Source organism: Mus caroli, chromosome 8 (genome assembly GCF_900094665.2).
Source record: "Mus caroli chromosome 8, CAROLI_EIJ_v1.1, whole genome shotgun sequence".
NCBI lineage: Eukaryota > Metazoa > Chordata > Mammalia > Rodentia > Muridae > Mus > Mus caroli.
Window position 1 is genome coordinate 69,815,469 of NC_034577.1, and position 24,466 is coordinate 69,839,934.

General features: G+C 42.7%; 1 protein-coding gene across 4 annotated transcripts in view; it reads left to right on the forward strand.

Moving 5' to 3' along the window:
* Window positions 1–24,466, forward strand: part of Ttc29 (tetratricopeptide repeat domain 29) — a 189,746-nt gene that overhangs the window by 57,266 nt on the left and 108,014 nt on the right. For all 4 annotated transcript variants that reach the window (XM_021170292.2, XM_021170294.2, XM_021170293.2 and 1 more), the window contains 2 exons: window positions 14,103–14,315; window positions 19,543–19,628. In XM_021170292.2, the coding sequence (XP_021025951.1) occupies window positions 14,103–14,315; window positions 19,543–19,628 (299 nt within the window). The remainder of the gene's footprint in view (window positions 1–14,102; window positions 14,316–19,542; window positions 19,629–24,466) is intronic.

Genomic DNA, 24,466 nt, shown 5'->3' on the forward strand with positions numbered 1-24,466 from the left:
CCAGCCCCAGCCCCAGCCCCAGCCCCAGCCCCAGCCCCAGCCCCAGCATCAGCATCAGCATCAGCATCAGCATCAGCATGAGCATTTGAATTTTGAGAAAGTCTTCGGAGAAACAGTAGAGGCTGATGGCAACAGCTGGTGAAGGCGCCTTCAGGACCTTGCTCTCCTGCTTGGGCACCTGCTGTTCTTGACCTGAGCGTCTACCATGACATCTCCTGATACTCCATTTCTGTCCTCAAATCTTTTGCTCTGCTTTCAAGTGTTCCAAGGTGCTCCATGGGTCTACATAGCTGTGTTGAAGAGATGTTGAAATGTCTCTGTGAGCTACATCTTGGGGTTACATCTTCCACGAAGATGCTCTACTTTATATTCAAGAAGATCTTCTTTTCCTGGTAACATCACATGCATGTAGAACAGGGTAATCTTGCAGTGTGAATGACCTATGTTTGGAGCAGTTGTCCCTGCCTCAGGAGCTTGCTGGCTTTCCTGTATGTTCTTCTTGTCCCATGTTGTATTAGACAGTTGCTTACAAATGAGCCGACAGGTAGAAGCTGGGGTGAGAGAAGCAGGAATTGTTTATGGTAGCTAATTGTCATGAGTTGGGATTCTCAAGAAGAGGTGTGATGTTAATGGCAGGGTTAGGAGACCTGCTTTCTAGAGAAGAACGAGATGAATATAGTGTGTATAAATGGTGCTTAAAACCGAGCTGGAGAATAATGGCCTTAACTGTGTTAGAGGAATGAATTTTAGTGCCATATCAAATCTTGAGAGCAATTTAGCTCTAAGGCCACTCTGACACATAGGACTCACTGAACAGTTCATATGCCCTATGTGGTGTGGAAGCAGCTGGCCACCAACTTGAATCCAGAATTCCTTCTATTCCTTTCTCTGTCACACTCAACATAAATAAACACACACTGCCTATTCCAAGTGGTTTAAGGATAGAATTTGGGTTAACAAAATAAGCCAGCTGTATCTGCAGCACGCAGAAGGAAGCACAGATGCTGGTATGTAGACATGCCTGCTTTCCTTCGCTTACAAGGTAGGCAATACCATTCCCAATATAAACAAGGCATAAGTGGAAAATGAGAAGTTGACACTTTCTTTTCAAAGGTTTGTTGTTGTTGTTATGGTGTGGTAATCTTATGGCAGTTAATATGAGATCTAGTTTCTTAACTGATAAGTTCATACAACAGCATTGTAAACTATAGGCATAATGTTCTATAGAGTAGCTAGGACTCTTGGTCGCACATGGGTGAAGCTTTGTCCCTGTTGGTTGTTCATCCACGGAGTCCCCACTTCCCCCAGCCCTGTTCTGCTTTTTGCTTCTGGAAGTTTGTCTGGTTTGATTCCTTATGTACACAGAAGTGCAGCTTCTGGTCCTCCATGACTGGTATCCTCTCGTGGTATGAGGTCCTCAGGGTTCACCACGTTACAGACTCTGGGTTGCCTTCTCTTTAAGCTTGAATAACATTAACAGGCAACTAGAGCTGTGAGAACCAGGGTGGGGACCTGTGTCTTCAGCTAAAAGGCTCAGTTCCTCCCTTGCTCCACTCCTTCCCTGTGCACATGTTCAACAGAGCCCTTGCAAGGCTCCCTCGTGTTTACTTTGTCTTTGGTTTATGATTATAAAAATTATAGGAAGAAAAGGTGTCTGAAAGAGGAGAGGCCCAGGTAAAGCTAAGAATGTAAATGGTTTATCCCACTTTCCAAATCCTCTTTCATTTGCTGGCTGGCAAAACAGTCTTCTTGCCTCTGTGCTTAGCTCTAACCCAGCCCAGGAATCCTGTGTATATTGGTAAATCTGCCAGGCCACAGGAGGCACTAGGGCAAACCCTCTCATTCCTCAAGCCACACTGCCCCCCACCCCCCGGGCTATCCTGACGGCACTCTACAAAAGTGGTTTGTTTGCTTGCTTGTTTGTTTGTTTTGTTTGATCTTGTTTTGTTTTTAAAGAAACGGAGCAAGAGCTCAGTGTAGGAACACTTGTTGCTCTTGCAGAGGACCTGGGTTTGGGTCCCAGCACCCACAAGATGGTTCACAACCATTTATTAACTCCACTTCCAAGGTGGTGGTGCCCTCTTTTGACCCCTGCAGGCACTTCATTTAGGTGGTGCAGATGCATACACGCAGGCAAAACACTTGCACACATAAAATAAGATAAATAAATCTATAAAAAAAATTAAAAGTCGTTCTTCATGAAAGAAAGCTAGCTCTCTGAAAATTAGTAGAACACAGAGCCCTTCCAGAGACAGAGAGCAAAGTGGGAGAGAAAAAGACTGGGAAAGCAAGTTAGTGGGAGCACGCAGTCTTGGATGGCATCCTACTCTGGAAGACAAGGTTTCCTGTCCTGCCCCAAAACTTGAGTGAAAACTGGGCCATTTACTCATTGTGGATGGAGTAATTCAGAACAGGGAAACTAGTCTGTGTGCGTGGATTTATAAGGCACTAAAGTGTAGGTGTGTTGACTGAATAAATGTGAAGGGAGGACACAACGTGTGCACCACAAAGGAGGAGCAAATTAGTCTCAGATGCCGGGGCGGGGTCGGGGAAGTCCAAGAAAGTCATATGTTCCATATTTGTGTGTGAGAGAGAAACGGTACATGGATTCCACGTAGAAAGGTATATCACTCACCAAAGTGTTCTGATGGTTTGACTTAGGAAAAGCTCAAACAATTAGCCCAAGACCTAATAGACTAACTTCACAGGAGAATCAGTGGCTTAAACAGTAATTTGAGTAATTGTGAAGAGCCATTCAGCACTTATTTATGTTAAAAAGGAAAAAAGAAAAAGCAATCGTGATTCTTTGAAACACTGCTTGTGTGTATTGATGGTGATGCTGTGTAAAAGTAATTGCTAAATCCACTTAAAAGTTATGTTTACAAATGACGCCCAAGAAGAATTGGACCCTAGCTTCAATAGGACTGAAATGATTGGAATGTAATATAACAAGATACAGGCTTTTACAAGGCTTGGAGGTAGCCGGTATGAAATGAAGTGGATCAGATGAAACTTACATCCATTCTTACAGCTGTGTAAAAACACCAACAGGTAGAGAAAAGAACAAAGCAAAGGAAACAGATTTCAAGTGATGGATGATGTCACTGTCAGTAAAATTCTGAGATTTCCCCCAAGAGTTTCAGTTCTGCTGATATGTTTTTGAACTCATCTGTTTTTCTATACTGGTCACCCTACGTCCAGTGCTACATTTTCCTGTCCTGGGATTTTACTCACGCGTTAACACTGGTGAGAACAGCTGTGTCTGTTATTTGCTGTTAATAGGTTGTTGACAAGCACTGTAGGAGGACTGGGGGCTTTGAAAGATGTCTCCATCTACATTGCCTTGAGTCAGCTTTGGTTACAGTGACGCCTCCCCTACACACAGCTGCTGCAAGAGAAAGAGCACTTTTACCAAAGTGCAAAGGCCTTTTACCAAAGCAGTAGTGAGGAAAGCATGAAGTGCCCGAGGGCGCTGCAGGCTTCTGGAGGAGGAGCAAAAGCAAATGGGAAAACAAACAAACAAACAAACCCCAACTCTCTCAGAACCCCTTGCAAAGCTCCATTTAGGTTTTTCCATTGCTGTAGCTGAGTCCTAGCCAAACCTGTTGCACAACTAAGCCAGTTCCTGGAGAATTTCTCTCCCTTCATTATAGTTTTGGTTTTTTGTTTGTTTAAAAAAAAAAAACAACGAAAGGACATGAGATATCGTTCGGTTGTCAGAGTTCGTGCCCAGCACATACGCCGCCCTGGGTTCAATCCCAGCCTGGGTAAATCCACATGTCTGCTTCTAAACCACTTTTAAAGGTGTGTCTTAAATATCTTCTTGAGGAAAGTTGTCCAGGAAGAGCCTTACAAGGCATAGAGCTCTGCAGACAAGCATTTGAAATGAGCCCTGGGGGCTGGGGGTGGGGCTCCAAAACTACAAGAGACCGTGCAGGGGCGGGCCGGATGGGATGGCCGCAGGATGGCCGCAGGATGGTCTGAGGCCCCTCTCTGGTATGGCTCTGACCCTGCCTGACTCAAGCTCTTTCATCCCACACTTCATTTCTGCCATCAGCCCCAGGAACTAATTGGAGATGTACCTCCTGACCAAATACTGTGGAAACTCGGGCACTCTCAGGTCTGTAAGCGTGGACTCAGTCACTCAAACTTTTCTAAAGACACCAAGTGGGTTCTACTGCTGCTTCTGGACAGATTGTGACTGTCCCCTTTCTGGGTCGTCTCAGTGTATTATCCACCTACTCTGTGTACACACTCGTAAGACCTTACCGTATTTAATGAAGAGCTTCTTTTTAAGTATTGATAACCAGGAGAAAATTATACCATGTTTGATCTGTGTTAAAGAATCAAAGTCCAGGATCTTTGAATGGAACTTAGAATAAAAATGTAATTGGGTTACATCCCTGAAGTCTGATATATCTTTAAACAAGTCTGCAAATGGAACTTTATTAAAGCTTCAAATGAATTATTTCACTGCTCTCTCTCTCTTTTTTAAATTCATTTTCTTCCCCTTTCTCTTTCATGTCTGTGTTACTGACATTGTGGCTTGTATTTTACCTGCCTTTTTCAGGGGGTTTTAATTATTTACTGTTTAACGCAGAGAGGAAGCCCCGCCTGGTTCAGAGGTGCTGGCTCTGCAGCAGGGTTTTCTGTTTGAAAGCTTTGCAAGGAAGCCTTGGCTGGCTGCACCAAGCCTGCAGCCACCTGTGCAGTGGATAACTGCTCTGGGCCGGTATTACCTCTGCTGCTGAGAAACACTGCCCCCAAACTGTGTCTGCAGAGGAGCGCAAATGCTTTCCAATTACTGTGTCAACAGCCTTCAATGGGACAAGGGACTCCGTTCCATATCAAAGGAAGGAAAAGAGGGAAGGGGGAGGGAGGGGAGTAGAGCAGAGGGGAGGGGAGGAAAAGGAGGGGGAAACTAACAATAGGCAAATAAATTAAAAGGCAGACACCAAGCCCCAAAGTTACTGAGCTTCTGGAAGTGCAGCTGTCAGCGCGGGGCTGAGACCCTCTCCTCAGCAAGAGTGGCAGCTAAACTGAGTCAGGCTGGTGTTGCTTACAGAGCTCAGCCGGCACCTGTGAAAGGGGTGATTGTAACCTGATGTCAAGAAATCAATGGCTCCAGCTGCATATGTAGCAGAGGATGGCCTAGTCGGCCATCAATGGGAGGAGAGGCCCTTGGTCCTGTGAAGGTTCTATTCCCCAGTATAGAGGAAAGCCAGGGCCAGGAAGCAGGAGTGGGTGGATTGGTGAGCAGGGGGAGGGGCGAAGGGATAAGGGGTTTTCGGAAGGGAAGCTAGGAAAAGGGATAACATTTGAAATGTAAATAAAGAAAATACCCAGTAAAAACAATAAAACTATTGGTTAAATTAAAAAAAGAAAGAAAGAAAGAAAGAAAGAAAGAAAGAAAGAAAGAAAGAAAGGAAAAGAAAAAAGAAAAGAAAAGAAAAAAGAAATGAAGCCTGTGGCACCTTCCACAAGGGCCTTGCCCAGGAGCTGCAAGCAGGACAGTCCCAAAGGCTGGTACTGTAGCCCTAAGGTGTGGGCACACAGCTGCTAATGCTTCCGGTTAGATGAGGACATGGGGAGAGCTGGGGGTGGGGTGAGGGGGGGAGAGGGAGAGACAGAGACAGACAGAGAGAAGGGGGAGGGAAGGAGAGAAGGAGGGAGAGAAGGGCAGGAAGCAGGTAAGAAGAGAACATGTCATGAGAATCCTGACTGGCAACCACTAAGTGTTCAACTAATGTGGTTCATCTCCCTCCTGCTCCCCTAAGCAGAACACTTTCAGCCTGTTAGGGGCTCTCCCTGTGTAAGATCCCAAATCCCATGTTCACTGTCCACCTAAGTGAAGATGTGGAGGAGAGAAGGCCCCCCCTCTACTCACCCACGTGTTGATAGTGAGTCTTGCAGACAGTCGTCCGCATCTTTCTGAGCATATGAGCATACTCAAATGAGGCAGAATGCACTTCATTTAAAATCATGAGTGACGTGGATGGCTGTGGATTGCGTAAGGGTGATGCTGTGTTAACTGTGAAATGCTTCTCATTCGTGCCAAGGTCAGGACTGGGCCTTGATCTGCACGCACGTGCACCTAGCAGGATTTTTACTTGGGATGTAGGGCAGCGATTGATACAGTGCTAGCCCAGTATTCACAAATTATTGGGTTAAATTCCTAGGTTTTTTTTAAACTTAAATATTACAGTAGGAACTTTTAAATAAAGTAAAAGCATGAAAGTAAAATAATTATATGAAGAAAATTTGAAATCCTACAAGTTTTACTAATGAGGAACATTAATTTTATGTGTATAAATTCAACAGAGGCTTACCTTTGTTTTTGAGATGGAGTCTCATGTAACCCAGGCTGGCCTCAAACTCACTATATAGCTAAGGATGACCTTGAACTCCATCCTCCCACTTCTACCTCTCAAGGGCTAGGGCTCCAGCTTGCTCCACCACATCAGGGTTTTGAACCTAGTGTTTTACATATTTTTTATTTTTTTTTTAATTTTTGAGACAATCTGATACCTGCAGCTTTATATATGATTAAGAGCAAAGAAAATTTGTCACTCAGACTTCTTACAACAGTGACAAGCAGTTCAAACAGGTATGGATTTGTCTCCCGTTGTGGCTGAAGAAGTTTCTCTATTTTGGGCCTGAGATGAGATTGGACCTCATGCTAGAGAAGGAGGAGAGGAGCAGAGATGCTCACTTCAAGGAAGACAGGAAGCAGAGAAAAGACAGCAGGAACCAAGGGCAAGATGTAATTTTACCGTGAGCCCTGGGGACCTAGCTCCAAATAATATTATCCTATCCTGGCTGCACCAAGGGGCCCATCCTTTGATTAGGGCAGATTCCAAAGACTCTCTTCCCCAAAGCCAAAAGCTAATAAGCAAGCCTTAGGGGAGAAGAAAAAAACTTCACATTTAACCGGTCACCTAAAATCCCCAAACCTAGACACCAACCGTTGGCATTTAGCAGTTATGCTTGCACACAGACTGCAGCTGGGCTACACAAATATCCAAACAGCAACTGTTAACAGCACTTCCTCCAGGGGCTCTGAAGATCAAGGCAGGCTTTACCCTGATCCAGGCCTCATAGTAGAGGCCTTTGTGCATCTCCTGATCTCACTCTCCAATATGCTCCCACACAGACACATACAGACAACACACACCTACCACACACACACACACACACAGACTCACAGACACACACTTACAGTGCACACATACAACATTCATAGGACCCACAGACATACATATACACACACATGCACAGAGACATACAGACACACACACAGACTCACAGACGCACACATACAGTGCACACATACAACATCCAGATGACCCACAGACACACACAGACATGCATATACACACACATGCACAGAGACATACAGACACACACACACATATAATACACAGGCAAACACATATACACGCAAGCACAAACAGGCATACACACACAGATACTTCCACACACACCTGCCTTCCGAGAACACTCTACACTGTCTCCTTTAGTGAGAATCATTCTTTACCTAGTGGATTGTGGCGTTCCCAGAGCCCCCATGAAATCTGTGTTCGAAAGAACCAGTTGTCAAAGTCCCCCCTGTGTATCTCACAGTAGCTCCCTGAAACTTAGAGGCACGTTTTCTGCCCTGTTTCCTAGGGATGTTACTGAGTATGGACGTAAAGCTGTGTCTTCTAGCACTCCATTTTGCCATGGTTTACAGTGGATTGGAATACACAGCAAATCTCCCCCCAACAAGAGACAAACGATGGAAATCTATCCTTCGTGTTGGCAGGGTGGTGAGGCTCAGCTATGTCAGCATGTGTAGTGCTGTTGTAATGATTGTAATTGAATGTAAATATGGAAAGATGGTGTAAATTGCTTCTGCAGTTAAGCCAAAATGGAAACCAAAGTCTTTTGTTTTTACACCAGAGCAGTAACATTTTTCTCTTTTTGCTACTACTCAGTATTGCTTCTAGCACATTCTGTGTCTACATCGCACAGGATAGTAATTTATGCCAAAGATGGCCAGTAGTTCCAGATTAAAACACAACATAATATACATAAAGCTTTATTGTTCCTTGGGTTTGTTGTTTTAAACTAAAGTGGAATATTTCCCTAAAGTCTTCAACAAGCGTGCACAGTTTAGAATTAAATATGCTTCCCATGCATGCCCGAGCTGCAGAGGAAGTGGGCCTCGTGGACCTGTCAAATTATTTCCAAGCAATTGTTCTGCAGTGTTGTTTTTACTGGCAAATGTACAAGTTGAGAGAAAAAGAAATAATTAGTTACTCTCAGACTTGCTGATGTATGGAGCTAAAGCAGGCCAGGTTTCTGCATCTTAGGGACTGTGACATTTTAAATTACCTGAACAATCCCAGCAGCCATCTTTGGACATAATTAACACCTTGCCTAATTAATGTCAAGGCTGGCATGAGTCACATTTTATGAAACGTTGCTGTATTCGGACGTGCCTTCACCCCAGTCTCTCAGCAGGTGCCGGTTTCCTGAAGTGGAACAACTTCTTTTTCTCTCCCTCTTTTTCCTTCTCTCTTTTTCCTGTTCCCCTCCCCCTTCAAGTAATCAATGCAGTGCTGAATGAGTTCATTTTAATGCATTCAATCATGCCTCTAATGTTCGTAGCTTACGGGCGCAGGCATCAGTAATGCAGGAATGTTATATGGCTTTAGTTTGGGCCATTTCATAAAATATTCATGGAATCAAAAATGTGCATCAAAATAGCGGCTGGGAGAATTACATTTATGTTCCTGCCTTTATGGCAGCTTCACATTTAAACCCATTTGTGTTAATATCTAGTCAATCTTCCTACTTTAAAAAAAAACTAAAACGGGAGAGATCATATACATTTCCCTTTGCTTAATATTTGTTCTAGACATCTGCTGTGAGACAACAAATATCTATAAACTTTCAGAGATGGCATGCAGAAAAGGAGAAGCCACAATTTGGGTAATGTCCAAATATATAAAATTGTATTTTTCCCACAATGTGTTCATCTTAACATCCTACCAAGCATTGTGCAGTTTGGAGCAGCGTTGTCTGGCTTTTGTTGGTGTTTTTAAAGTGGTTTTAAACCACTTGCATGGGTTTCTTGTTCATATGGGCCTTGGATACAAGGAGGCACCCTTAGAGTATGCTTATTTTAGGAGCACACTTTGCTTGGGGTGAAAAACTATAAAAGCACACGGAAGTCTTCATTGCTTATGTAGATGTCATATAATTATTAAAAGCAAACAAAATAAAACCGAGGCTGGACCACCTCTGTCTATAAGCCTGTCCTGGCCAGGTGTTCACAGGTCCACCTAAGATGTGTTTTACAATGTTATTTCATACTTTTGAAGGAAGCTGAGCACTAGTTGTGTCTATGGAGGGCCCCCTTTCACCCCCTCCCGGGGCATTTGGGTCCTGTTTTCTTCCCTGGCTCACAGGAAGTAGCACTGTGCATTTCCACCATGCACCCCCAGCTCTCAGCTCAGCAGTACTTGGCATGTCTCTCACTGGTACCCTGATATTACAGTGCTGAGGGTTTGCTAATGATCCTGCTGCCATGTGATAGAAATCCCCTCCCCTCAGAGACGTTTAATGGATATGAGGCTTTTACTAAGTTTTATTTTTGTGGTACCTGGTTCAATCATTTCACCACCCTCTCTTACTGTTCCTCAGTGGAAAATAATGTCCACACTTGAGAATTCAGACATGGGTCAAAACAAAACAGAACACCTACTCACTCTAGTTCTTCTAAAAGACTGCCAGTGGGATCTAGGAAGATCCCTGTAGGTCCTGATATGTTAAATTTTATTTAGAAATGAAGGGTAGATTATATATGAACAGTTCAAGGACGTTATAAAGAATGCTATGAGCCAGATTTGAAAATCTAGCTGTAATAGTTTCAATGAGCTATCCCCATAGTGTTTGGTATTTGAGCACTTGATTCCCAGGTAATGGTGCTGTTTGGGAAGTTTTCATGGTGAAGGGTTGTTGAAGAAAGTATGTTGCTGGAGGATGAGCTATTTCTGGTTTGTTCTCCCTGCCTCATGCTAGAGTGTAAAGATGTGAACTCGGAGCTGCTGCTCCCACCGCCATGCCCACCACTGGCTTCCTTTATTCCATCATCATGGACTCTTGCCTTCTGGAACCATAATCCCGAATAAACTCCCCGTTCTCAGAGTTCGTCATGGTGTTCTAGCACAGCAACAAAAGTAACCGATACCCTGGTATTTGTGCTTAGCTTTGTCAAAGTGATTGTTATTCATGACCTCTCCCAATACTTTAGTAATGTTGTGAAAGTTTCCAGATAAAAGCAATCGGCATTGTATTTCAATCAATGCCTATTTAACTAGCAACAGACGCCCATAAAGTAAAATGATTACTATGGATCTTGCTGTTGTTGGACAGAGATTGGACAGAAATCATAACATTGTTGATCCTGCTTCAAGGGAGTGATTGCATTTAAATTACTATACCCTTCTCACAGCAGAGGTATCTCTTTTAATATTTTCAGTCAAGTGTTATTCTGTATTGTAATGTGTGATTTCCAGTTCATACCAGCCTTTAGACAATCAATCATTTGAATCAAATCATTACTGTCTTATTTAATTGTATGACATAATTTAAGAAATGAAACCTTACAATGGAGAAGGGCTAGGAGACTCTGTTTCTGTAAAAGCCCTTCTGAACAGAAACTAGGGTTGAAGCCAGGACTGGATGGCAGAAGCCACTACATCTGAGACATGCAAAGAACTCCAGGAAACCTTGAGGTGTTCCCACGAGGCTGAGGAGAAAATCGGACTTTGGGAGAACTGATTCTATTTCAGGGTATTCAGGAAGAGCCAGAAGTCCATAGTGGGTTGGTGCATCCTTTTTTGTTAATGGTTGCAGGAGCAGCCTGAGTTGAGTGGCACTATTTTAGGCCTGGAAGAGACTAGTACGCATTAACTCCAGCATTGCTTTTAACATAAGAGATGTATGCCTGCAATTGTAAGTGAAGCAACGTAAGTTCCTGACCTAGTCTGTGGTGCCGAATTTGATGTGGTAGAACCAGTTATATGGAGCTTTAAGGATCAGGAGTTCAACCACCAGTCATAACAAATTTAAATGTGGTTTACAGATCTCAGTCAACTTTGCGAACCTCCATTTCCCGTTTGTGAGAAAATGGGAATTATCTGTACTTCAACAGTCTGGGGAGACATTTAAAAGATAATGTGTGGGGAAGAACACCTTTGTTTGGACCAATGTCTTACTCACCCAGGAAAAGAGGTTCCTGTTTTCCACCCAGCATTTTAGGCCCCTTCCTTATGGAGACATGAATCTCAGACAGTCTTGAACTTGGCAGTATCAGTATACTAACCCCAAAGGTTCAGAAAACCCCAAATTCATACAAAAAGACCATTTCTGGTTACCCTAAGGTGGCCCTTCAGAGTGACCAGAGTCCCCAAAACCTTGCAAGTTTTATTCTTCCTCCCAAATGGGGTTTGTCCAGAAAACCTAACAGCCCCTGAGACTCACAGAGAGCACAGAGAGTCTATCCTTGCTCTTTCCCACCTTCCTATCTTCGGGTTCACCTCCACCTCTCCCCGCCTTCAACTTCCACTCTCAAATTTGGTTAAGGATATCACCTCTCTTATTTAAACCACCACTCCTCGTTTGCATCTCATTTAAATGAACTGTGTAATCTAGAGAGCCCTCTCTTTTATTGTTCTCCCCCCCATACATACCTCTGATGGAACTCCCGATTTTTTTTTCAGTTTCTTGTATCTACTACTCTCTAATCACATGGCCCAAAAGAAAAATGTGTCTCTACTTCATGAATAGATGGGTACTGGAGAACTGGAGATGGGTACCTTTTGTACACAGGTCTCCAGAGCTATGGAGCTACACTTTGTGAGCAGAAATATAGTCGGCAAAGGAAACATAACACACACATATTCCACCCCCACCCCGCTCTCCCCCGCCCCCAAAAAATGAGGGCCATGGGTATTTCAGGAAGGTGTTTCCGGTGAGAGGTGCTCCAAGGCAAAGATGGGAAACTCTGTTGGCCTCTCGGGAGGTACAGAATCCACTGCAAGGAAAGACAGCTGGAACAGCGAGCATCTGCCATCTGCACCTGTAGCAGAGAGGAGATTGGGCATTATTTTTAAATGACTTCTGTTGTTTATTTCGTATTACAAAATAAACATTATAGTAATCGCAATTCTACAAAATGCCAATAAGTAGAAAGGGGAAAAAATAGAAGAAAAAAAAGGAAATCAAAACCCAAACCACCCACCACCCATACCTTTTCCTCCCATACTTTTCCCTCCCAGACTGACTGATTTTACCTATAGTTGTTTTCTGATATTTTCATTTATTGTAAACACCTATGAAGTGAAACATTCTTTGGTAATATCAATTTATGGCTGTGCTCTCTCCTCTCTTCCAAGGCTGTCTGATAAGTTTCTTAGCAGCTCTGCAGGACCCTTTGCCTTGGGTTCTGTACCTTTTGTTTCCTTCCCACCCCAGCACAGACAGTAAAGATGCACACTGGCCATGATGACTTCCCACACCAGCACAGATGGGAAGCACCCATGCTGCGCAGGATTTTACTGCATTTTTCTACCACCTAGCTGCTATTGATTCTCCACGTCCTTTACCTTTCTTTGGACATGTTATTCTTATTTTGATGTTTTTTTTTAAACACTATCTTACCTAAGAGAGTCTCCTATAACCCTGGTCCTCTCATGGCAGCTCCCAAGTGCTGGTGTCATGCAAGGGTGTGCCAACACTCTCAGTTGCTCTGGGAAGTCAATAATAGTCATCTGAAGAGCAGAATCAGAGTAACAATTGGGGACAGATTATACAGTCAGGCCAGTACCGTTCCTGCTCACGCTCGCCAATGAAACAACTGGTGAAAATGTATTGACCCGTATTAACATCCTGCAAAGGTGAATTCCAACAGTCATGGTAACATTGTTAGAAGGACCAATTCTTATATTTTGCAGGATACACTGGAATAAAGTATAAATGTAGCAACTATGTTGTGATTAGCTGTTAGATATTGTAGAAATGCTATTACTATACCAACTGATAACACCCACTATGTTTATTTTATACTAATTCCATAATACACCTAACATGCAGTAATTAATTTCTGAATCTTTACAATATATACTTAGTTTATATACCTAGTTCACAGACTAGCAAAGGAGGGCATAGAAGGGCAGTAATTAGCCTAAGCCTAAACAAACAAGAAACAGGCCATCTGCTTGAAACCCTCACTCCCTTTTAATTGCTACAGTTGAAACGCTTAAGTGTTTCACTCTAAAGCTGTCAAAGACTGCTTATGGTACAGGATAGCAGGAAGTTTTCTGATGGTGATTTACATAGAAGATACAGTTCACAGCATGGAACTGCAGACTTCTCCCAGAAGTACACTGCCCAATGAGGTTCTTGTCAGCAGGGACTATGTGGGTGGCGCCTTCAGACTCTGAGAAGCAGTTTTAAACTCTCTATGCCAGGGCATTTTTCCCCCATGATATCTAAATGCTCTCTAAGAGTGAGGCAGTTGCCATCTTGGGAAAACAATGAGGATAATGGAGGCTGGCACGGGCTCTGGAAAGCCTTCGCTTGCACTGCCCCCTAAGCACGCAAGGAGGAGCTGAGCCTCCACCCTGACTTCTGTAAAATGGAACCATGTGAGTTTCGCTCCACCAGATTGTTCGGTGGTTTAGTGGGGGAATACACGGTGTTCTGGAGACACTAGTCAATGTAATGAAGCCAGCAACTGTTCACGGGCCTTCACGCTGTCTCTAAGCATGCACAATAGCAGGCATCTCCATTGCTGAGGTCATCACTCTTGATGGTGTCTAATGAGAATCTGAGGTCCCATTCGAGGCCAATGCTCTTCACTTCCAAGGGCTTAGCACTGTGCGGTTCTGCTTCGGTCCCTGCCCTTTAAGAGCAGCGCTGAGAGCATTGCCAACACACGTATCCCACCGCCTAGAGCTCTCCCCATTGGGAGGAGCACTGGCACTACACAAATTCTTAAAAACAAGTTCTGGCCGGCACTTTGGTATTTACAAATGGCTTTTACTCTTCAGGTGAGCTCCTGAAGGCTGCAGAGCACTATGAAGCATTCCATGAACTGACACACGGACGGCTCTGGAAGGATGATACGGGCCAGCTTCTCAACTTGGTGGCCTGTGAAAGTCTCGTGAGGACCTACAGACTGCTCTCAGACAGGATGCTGGAAAACAAAGACTACAAACAGGCCATCAAAATCCTAATAAAAGCTTCTGAAATAGCCAGAGAAGGTGAGTGGTGAAGCCGCTCTCACGGGCTCTCCTCAGTGGACAGACACTAGCTCTCCCAAGGGAGGAGTAAAACTTGGCACGTCTTAGGTAATTATTTCATGTGAAATGCAAAGACAAAAGCCATCAACAAGCTTTCAGAGTCCGCTGTGAGGCAGAGGGAGGCTTCGGTGCTGACAACGAGAAATCCATTAGTTTCTTGAAAGCTTTATTTCCAAAATTACAATCCACTGGGGGTACTCATGTAAACAGGGAACCCACAAAGAGGAGATAAGGTCATTTCTCTCTCTCTCACTCTCTCATGTGTATGTGTGTGTGTGTGATTTTCTGCAATCTGAGAAACCCTTTATTAATTATAAATTTCTTATTGTCAGATACTTGGGAAATTGCTATAAATGTTTAGTTAGGAGTAACCAGGAAATTAGCCCTGCAATATACTTTAGGCCTTTGCCTCTCAAAGCTCAGCTATTGGTCCTGCACTATCAGCATCACTAGGAGAGGCGGCATGCTATGGAATTCATAGACTGCCCCACCCCAGACTGGCAGCATCAGAGTCTGCAGGCTGGCAAGATGCCCATATGACTCTCATTCACACTCTCAGCAGTAAAAAATGCTTTGGGGAAAGCGGCTCATATCCTTAATATCTTACAGCATCTTTTGCTGTATAAAACATAATGAAAATGGAGCATAAGCTTATAAACTTTTAATTTATAACATACAAAGAAAAATACCCCTTGCATTACCACATCACCACAGTAATTTTCTAATAGAGAAGTTTTCCCATGGAAGGGGTAAGAAAGTTGTAGGGTTGACTCATGGATATATTTAGTGAATTCATTTGATAAGTAGCTGATGGCTTATTTGGGGTGAAAAGGACTGACCTTGGGCTATGATTTTAATTTAGTTTAGAGAAAAGTAAGCATTTGAGCTTTTTTTTTTTAATTCTGTTATTCAAAAAAACTTGAGATGTTTAAAGGAAATGTCCATCACCAAAAGATGAATTTCATCAAATGAGCTGTTTTTGCATAACAGCGGCCCACGTCTTCTCTAGGGCAGTGAATGTGAGCACAGATCCACAGCCAGGGAGCCAGCATCAGCACAAGATTCGACCACACAGAAGGTTTAGACAGAAATCTCAGTAAACAGCACGCACAGTAGGAGAAGATAGCTTACTTTAGTTCCACACTTTCTGTGTGGAAGCGTAGTTGAGAAAGGAATGGAAGAAGTACGTGCCTCCCATGTTGGCTTTAGATAGCATTCGAGAGGCACGAGCATCCACTGAGGCCCAGATCCTTCTCCAGGGTGTAAGGTGCCAGTTGGGCACCTACAGAACAGCATCTGTGGACTATGGCACTTGAAGATATTTAAGATCTGTTGCTGTGCTATTTCCTTGTTATTTCTAACTAAACATTTATCACAATTTCCCAAGTATCTGACTATAGGGAATTTATAATAAATAATAAATAAAATAATAAAGGGCTTCTCAGATTGCAAAAAAAAAATACCCCCCTACACACACACACACACACACACACACACACACACACAACTTGAAGCATAAATCATGGCTTCTGTCTTTCATATGCCCACCAAATACCACTTCACTGTATGGTTTTCACATGCCTTCATCATATGCTCATCATCTGGTGGACATCGGAGCTGCTCCATTGCCCTAGTGGAGCTATTTGCACATTTTGAATTCTCTTGGGTGCACACCCAAGAGAATTGCTGAGTCATGTGATCACTCCATGTTTCCTTTCTGAAAATCACTAGCTTGCAGAAGGCTGGTCTCACTTCCGCCAGCTTTGCACATTTCAGTTGTGTTCTTTGTCTATCGTTGGGTTGTTAAAATCCCTTATATATTTGTAACATGAACCTTTCATCAGCTATCTTATTTGAAAATATTTTATCCCTTGTCCTGTGGTTACTTCTACCTCCTGGTGGTAGTCAACTAAGCACAAGTTTTTAATTTTGATGAATCCGACATGTATTTTGTGTGTGTGTGTGTGTGTGATTTCAGTATTATAACTAAAATGGCTTTGACTAATCCAAGACCCCAGTAATTTACTGTAGTTGATCTAAGAGCTTTAGTAGTTTGAACATATTTAGTTCCATGGTCTGTTTCTGGGTCATGAAGAGGATCTAGCTTTATATTTTGAAACTTTCAGCATACATGCCTGCACACACATGCCTGCACACACAAGTAGACCATAGACCTAAACACACCTTTTTGTCTCCCTTTCTGATCTAGTGGCTTCACTGTACTAGTTTCTCTGACTAAAATATGGAGGTGATGATGGGATCTTCTTGTTCTTTTTCTGCTCTTAGGACCAACATTTTCAGTCTCTCACATTAAACATGATATTGGCCATGAGGGCTTTTTAGATGTCCACTCACACATTGGGAGTTTCCTGTTATTCCAAGTGTGCTGAGAGTTTTAGGATGAAAAGAGACTGGATCTTGCTATGGGATAATTTTTGGCATCATTTGAGATGATCGTGCATTTTTGTCCTTTGTTTTATTAATGTGATAGGACTGATTTGTTTATGCTAAACAAACCTTGGGCTCCTAGAATAAATCCCTCTTGATCATGATTTACAATCCTTTTTATGTCACTAGATTGTCATTGCTAGATGTGTGTGTGTGTGTGTGTGTGTGTGTGTAATTTCCCCTATATCAATAGGGAATGCTGTTGTTAGGGCTTCTTGATTTGGTCTCTAGTGGTGTCTTTGTCTCAGAATAAGATTGACCTCACCGAATGCTTTGGGAAATGTTTTCTGTGGACTGCTTTTAAGAAGTTGTGCATGATTGGTGCTAAATCTTCCTTACATGTTTGGTATCCATTTTTCAATGAAGTCAGGTAGAACTGAACTTTTCTTTGTAAGATGTTTTCAGTCATAATCGTATTCAGATGCTTTGCTTATCATATCAGAGATTCCTTCTCCTCCTCTTCTTCCTCCTCCTCCACTGTCCTCTGTTCTCTTCCACCTCCTCCTCCTCTTCCTCCTCCTCTCTCCTCTTTCTCCTCCTTCTTCAGTTAAGGTCAGTGCTTGCATCTTCCTGGGATATTTTAATTTTAGTTTATGTAATTTGATAGTATAAACATATTCACAATCTTACAATCAAGGTCTGTATTCATTTCCACTTTCATTCCTGATTCCGGTATAAGCATTTGAGTGTTTCTTCTTTTCATCCATTGGTCAGTGTGGCTAAAGTTTTGTTAACTTTATAATTGGTGGTTTAATTGATTAATTTCCTCTGTTGCCTTTCTTTCCTCTGTCAAATTTCCATTCTGTCCTCTCTTTTCGTTGTTTCTGTCAATCTTCTTTAGCTAGTCAGGAAAACATCTTCCTTATGTTTCGATATAAATGCATACGGCCATTAGGCTGGCTAGGTTCTGATGCTCTTGTTAACATGGGATGTTTTGGAAGAGAGACCATCACCTGAAAAAAATCCTCCCATCATATTTGCCTGGAGACAATTCTGTGGGGCAGTCCATCATATTTGCCTGGAGACAATTCTGTGGGGCAGTCCATCATATTTGCCTGGGGACAATTCTGTGGGGCAGTCCATCATATTTGCCTGGAGACAATTCTGTGGGGCAGTTTCTTGATTGATGATTGGGGTGGGAGGGCCCAGCTCACTATGGACGGGTTGTCCTGGATGGTGTAGGAAGGAAAACCGATGAGGTCACTGGAATAAGCCAGGAAGCAGCACTCTTCCATGGTCTCTGCATCAGTCCTGCCTCTGGTTCCTGCCTTGACTTGCTGCCTTGAGTTCTCTGACTTCCCTTCATGATGAACTTTAAAGTACAAACTGAAACAAACCCCTCCCACGTTGTTTTTGATCACAGTGTTTTATCACAGCATTTGACACCTATAGCATCCATAAGTAACCTGTGTGTGTTTGTGTTACTTTATCCCCTTCTGTTAGTTGCGTTTTTCAGGTTTGTTCCTCTCACCACATTCTGTACTTTGTTTTTACCTCGTGGTTTCTTTCCTTTTGTCCGTGGTGGTTACTCAGCAGTGTGCTTAATTTTCACATAGCAGTGAGGTCCTCTGTTGTTTCTGCTCCACACTGCTAATTCCACTTGATCGTGGCTGCTTCTTCTCAGTGGCATCTTCCTAACAAACCCATTAGCAACCAAAACCTGCCTTGCCCTCTTACCCTCGCTGCCCCATGCTCCCTTTACCTTGCTGTGTCCTCCAGAACACTTCTCACCATGTCTCACCAAGCTAGCCCACTTTCTGACTCCATCCCATTGACCCATTCACTACTCCATTCTAACCATACCAGCAGTTCGGTATAACGTCCATTTTTGTTGTTACTGATGCTTTCTTGTTGCTCCATTGTTTTCACTTTGTCACAACTCAGTCCCAGTGAACAAGCAGAAGTTGCCATGTCTAAAGGCCAGCTGATACTGACTGACTCATTCACTTATTTATGGGATGATTCCCACGGGAGCACCCCACTGCTGAGGGATGACTCCCACGGGAGCACCCCACTGCTGAGAACATCAGCCTACAAGTTCTTAGGACTGATACTTGTGCTCCCTGCCTGTTCAAGCTGCTTCACAGTGTGACATCATCTTACCTCCTCTTTGGTGAGTGGCCACTCCTGTATAATGAGGTGCGACTGACCACACTGTTGTACGCTGGGTCTTTGATAGCATCATTGTATGAGGATATATATATATATATATATATATATATATATATATATGCACTTATAGTAAGACTTAAGCAGTCTTAATTTGTTAATCATGTGTCCTCTCAGAAACTCGGGTGATGCCAAGTGTGTCTATGTAGTTAAGCTGTTACCTGTTGCTCATTGTTTCGTGTAAACTGTTACAGATATGCTAGATCTACATGTGCCAGACTAATGTAAACATTCTATGACTTGTGGAACATATACACTGTGCTCTGTGTATAGAGGAAACTCCCTATAATTATATTGCTAAAGTATCTTAACCTATCATTTGAGATTAGGATAAATTTTAGTTAAGTCTCATGCACTCATGTGTGCATGCACACAAAAAATACACACACACACAGAGAGGGAGAAGAGAGAGAGAGAGAGAGAGAGAGAGAGAGAGAGAGCGGGCTTGTCTTTTAATGGTTAAAGGATCATTTTTATTTGTGTATGTTTTTAAAAGAGTGACTGCCTATTGTCTTAATTGATGAGCCCGTCCCCAAAATGCCATGGTGACCTCTCTACATCCTCACTCCAGGCAATGACAGAAGCATGGAAGGTGAGGCTTCTTACTACCTGGGCTTGGCCCACTTGGCTTCTGGAGAATATGAAACTGCACTAACAGTAAGTCGAAGTGAACTTTTAATCCTTGCTACTTCGTCATTGTAAATAGTTAATGCTATCGTAAGATCAGGAGAGATGGCTTGTGCCTGCCCTTCTATTAGTGGAGATCAAAACTGAACAGCAGCCGGGCGTGGTGGCGCACGCCTTTAATCCCAGCACTGGGGATGCAGAGGCAGGCGGATTTCTGAGTTCGAGGCCAGCCTGGTCTACAAAGTGAGTGCCAGGACAGCCAGGGCTACACAGAGAAACCCTGTCTCGAAAAACCAAAAAAAAAANAAANAAANAAANAAAAAAAAAAAAAAAAAACTGAACAGCAATATTCTAGAAGCATGAAAAAGCAAGTTCCATTGGCTCTTGAAGCTGAGATATAGTCAATTACTATGAAAGGTTTTAAGATATATGGATGTTACACACATGGAGTGATATGACCCTCTACTCCCATTCGCCCAGAACAAGGCAAAATAGTTTTAAATGAAAGAAGGATATGCAGTGAGACGGTGGTGATTTTATAATGTGATTTGGGACCATTCCCTTCGAGAGGAGGCATCTGTTAAATGACAGTACGAGTTGCATTGATGTGGAGAGGGCGTGTGCAGCAGGAGTAGTGAGCGACTGATAGTCCCCATCTTTGACACGCAGTACTCCATGACAAAATTTGTGCTTATACAGTGTGTGATTGGGGCCACTCTACTTGTCTACACAAGTAAAGACAGTAAGAGCTGTGCTTTCATTATAAATGAAATCAGTTTCCTCCCCTTATGCCATCTGTATTGGTTATAAAATGTAGCTCCCTAACCTTTTACATCCCATGTACTCGCCTTACGTGGTACATAGTACAGGTTTAACGCTTAGTTTTGAGATCTCGTTGGCTTCTTTAGATGTTTATGCTAAGTAAGATTCAAATATTTGAATCACATGTCATTTTCTAGCTTCTTTGAAACTGGTCATCATAGAAAACTTAGATTTTCCTAGATGGCTTTTCTGTTTAAATTTCTTGGTCAGTGATATGTGTCCAGCAAAGCTCTGTTCTGCTGCTTGAAGAGCATTCAAACTCCCAAGATGTACACTTTCCTGCAAGAGAAAAATGCCCATTTTCTAATACATGTGAGCAACTGAGAAACATGACCATAATTCAGAGTAGTGTAGACAAGGAGCTGGTGAAGGAAGGGAAGAGGGGGTGGGCTCCAACATCGAAAATATGGGAATATGGTAGAGCAGTTGGTTTCTGTATGTAGAAACCATACAAAGATGATGATTGAATGGTACACATGAACACATACACACACATGTACATACATGAACATGTGTGTGCACACACATGTGAACATACTTTTGGAAGTAATGAATTGTCTAAGGAAAGACAAAATGTATTAAGAGAAGATGATTTAAAAAAAATTGTAAAGCAGGGTGGTGTTTGCTAGCCTCTGGAAACTGAAGTGGGAGAATTGTTTGAGTCAGAGGCCAGCCTGAGTTACATAGCAGGACTGTCTCAAAAGAAGGAGGAGGAGGAGGAGAAGGAGGAGGAGGAGAAGGAGAAGGAAAAGGAGAAGGAGGAGGAGGAGGAGGAGGAGGAGGAGAAGGAGAAAAGAAGAAGAAGAAGAAGAAGGAGGAGGAGGAGGAGGAGGAGGAGGAAGAAGAAGAAGAAGAAGAAGAAGAAGAAGAAGAAGAAGAAGAAGAAGAAGAAGAAGAAGAAGAAGAAAGAAGAAGAAGAAACCCACCTTTCTGTTCCCATCCCCCTTCTACATATCTATAGCAAGGTAACTTCAAACAACACAGTAGCATTTACAACAGGGAATCTCCCTTCCATCTTCATAGTTGGCTCCACAATTCTTTTTCTCAAAGACAAATACAGTTACAAATGTATGCCTTTTCTTTTTTAAAACCCTGTATATGCACCACATATAAGTGCATGTGAATCTGTGTTCTTTTGTCATATATGAAACACTCACAGTGTACACAGCTCTGGACCCTGAGTGAACTTCTTCACACCAATTCAGGCATGCTTCACTTTTAGTCTTCATCTTTACAGGTTCATTGAGATAATGTGCAAAACATACTATGTGCTGTTTTGAAATGCATGTAGCCTGGAAAGTGATTGTCACAACCAAACTATCACTAGACTATCTATCCCATAACTCACCGTATTTTTCTGAGGATATTCAAGATCTACTTTCTCAGAAAATATCAATTGTAATTATAGATGTTTCATTTGAAAAGGGTATGTATGATTGGACCATGGAGGATTTAGCCTCCTATAGAAGGACATTAAGGTTATTTTCAATAAAGTTTATTGTAAAATATATTTGTTATTGCTTGGCTATGAAATGACCCCTTTAAAGCCTCCTATGTTTTGGTCCCCAGGACAGTGTTCAGAGATGCAATAGGATACTGGATGTGCTCTCATCACTAATAGACTACACCTAGCTAAGGTTTGCTGATCCAATGCTACATTTGGGAAGTAGTGGAAACTTTATAGGCAAGAACTTTGAAGAAATAGACTGAACCAGTCATGGTGCCTTATTGTGCTGCACAGTTTTATATCAACTTGACCCAAACAAATGTCATTTCAGAAGAAGAAACTTCAATTGAGAAAATGCCTCCATGAAATCAAGCTATAGACAAGTCTGTGGGATATTTCCTTAATGAATGATCAGTGTAGGAAGGCCCAGCCCATCATGGGTGATGCTATCCCTTGATTGGTGGTCCTGGGTTCTATAAAGAAAGTAGGCTGAGTGAGCCAGAGGTAGCAAGCCAGTAAGCAGCACTCCTCCATGGTCTCTGCATCAGCTCCTGCCTCTTGCTTGACTTCCTGTCCTGACTCCCTTCAGTGATGGATTGTGACATGGAAGTGTGAGCCAAATAAAACTTTTTTCCCTAACTTGCTTAGTCATGGTCTTTCATCACAGCCATAGTAATCCTAACAAAGACACTCACCTTTGTAATGCTAATACTTGAAATTCAAAGGCTGGAAGGTTACCAGGTGTTCCAGGCCAGCCCCAGCCTGGGCTACAGAGTAAAACCTTGCTTCAAAACAACACAGGAAAAACAAAGAAGAAACCTTAACAAAAGTAAATTTTATATATATATAAAATTTATATATATATAATTAATAATAGGGACCAATGAGATAGCCCAGCTGACAAAGGCACTTGCTGCTAAGCCTGAAGACCCAAGTCAGATCCCAGAACCCATTAACTACCTAATAACAAGATTGTCCTTTGAATTTCACATGTGTGTTGTGGCACATATATCCACACATACAGACACACATTAAATAAATATGTAAAGAAAAAAAAAAGTAAAACCAAGAAATAGGTGTCTCTGGACTTGGGAGTATTCTTGGCGTCCATTTCCTGCTCTGCCTTGTTCTGGGCTCCATCTTTGTTTCTCTCTGCCTCCTGTCCATCATGAGGTGAGGGGAGTCTCTTTGCTCACCACTGCCCTCTACTGTGATGCTCCACCTCTCTGTGCACAACCTTAGAAACAGTGGAGGCAAGCGCCCTGGATCAAGATCTCAGAAACCATCAGCCACAATCTTTCTTCCCCCTTTGTCAGGCATTTTGTCACAGCCCTGAATAAAGATAATTAATGCAGCGTGCAATAAGCAGCCTTATAAGCTGTGACTAATTTAACTGTAGAATTACTGCTTTCAGTGGGGAATTCTGGTGCATCCTATGTTCTCAGTGATGTAAGATAGGCCAGTAAAGAATGGATCACAAAAATTATATTTGACATCCAAGTGGAGAACTCTTGAAACTATTTTTAGGAAAGTGGGGTTTTTTTTCTAGAAGTAAATATGAATCTCATGTTCACAGCCTATTATCTGAGTGACCTTGGGCAAGTCCCTGGAGCTCTCTCTATCTCAATTACTTCATGTACCCTGTGGGAGTAAAAAGTAGGCTCACTCTATTGAGCATAATAGGTTAAATGGTGCCAGCTCCCAGCCATCCCCTAATCCCTGGAACCAGTGAATTCAAACATAATTAGCTTAAGGTCCTTGAGATAAGATGATTGTCCTGGATTGACTGGGCTGGGTCTCTAATTCCAAAGTCCTGTGTCTTATAAGAAAAGGGTAGAAGAGGATGTGAAACAGAGGAACAGAGGACAGCACAGAGAGAAAAGGGCCATGTGAAGGGCAGGAGTTGGAAAGGGCAGCATCAGGACCCCATTGATGGCGCTGGGAGGAGATGCTGACCTGTCTCTTCCACCCTCTGATGGCATTTCTTGACTCAGGTGTACATTGTTAGCACATCAGCCCTCATCCTCACAGACATAATCACAAGTCAGTCTGATCTGGACACTTCCTCATTAAGAATCTCTTCCCAGCTGAGTCTACGTTGAGTCAAGTTGACACAGAACCGACCAGCAAAATCAGCATACAGAATAATAGGTTAAATGATGGCCTTGTTGTAATGTGCATCATTGAACTTTGCTGCTCTCCTCACTCTTACTTGTCCCCTCCTTCTGAAGTTGTCTCCTGATTCTTTCATGCCATTCACAGACAGACTCATAGATGGTTGATAATAGATGATTTTGGTAGGCAGGTAGGTAGGTAGGTGATAGGTGATTGACAGCTATATAGAGAACGAGCAGCATTTGTCTCTGTCCTCTCTTTGGTCCTTTGTAAATTGTACTCTGACAATCTCATCAATAACCTCTCAATATTATCTTCATGCTTTAAAGCAATGACTGTGTCTCATCCTCTGTTACTGGGGACAGGAGTAAGGGTGCCCCCATTATCACCTGTGTCGTCTTGGAACCCCTAAGAGGCATCCTAATGTGAACACAGTTGGTATTATTAAAACCATAGGTATTTGTTCATATACTTGTGCTTTATC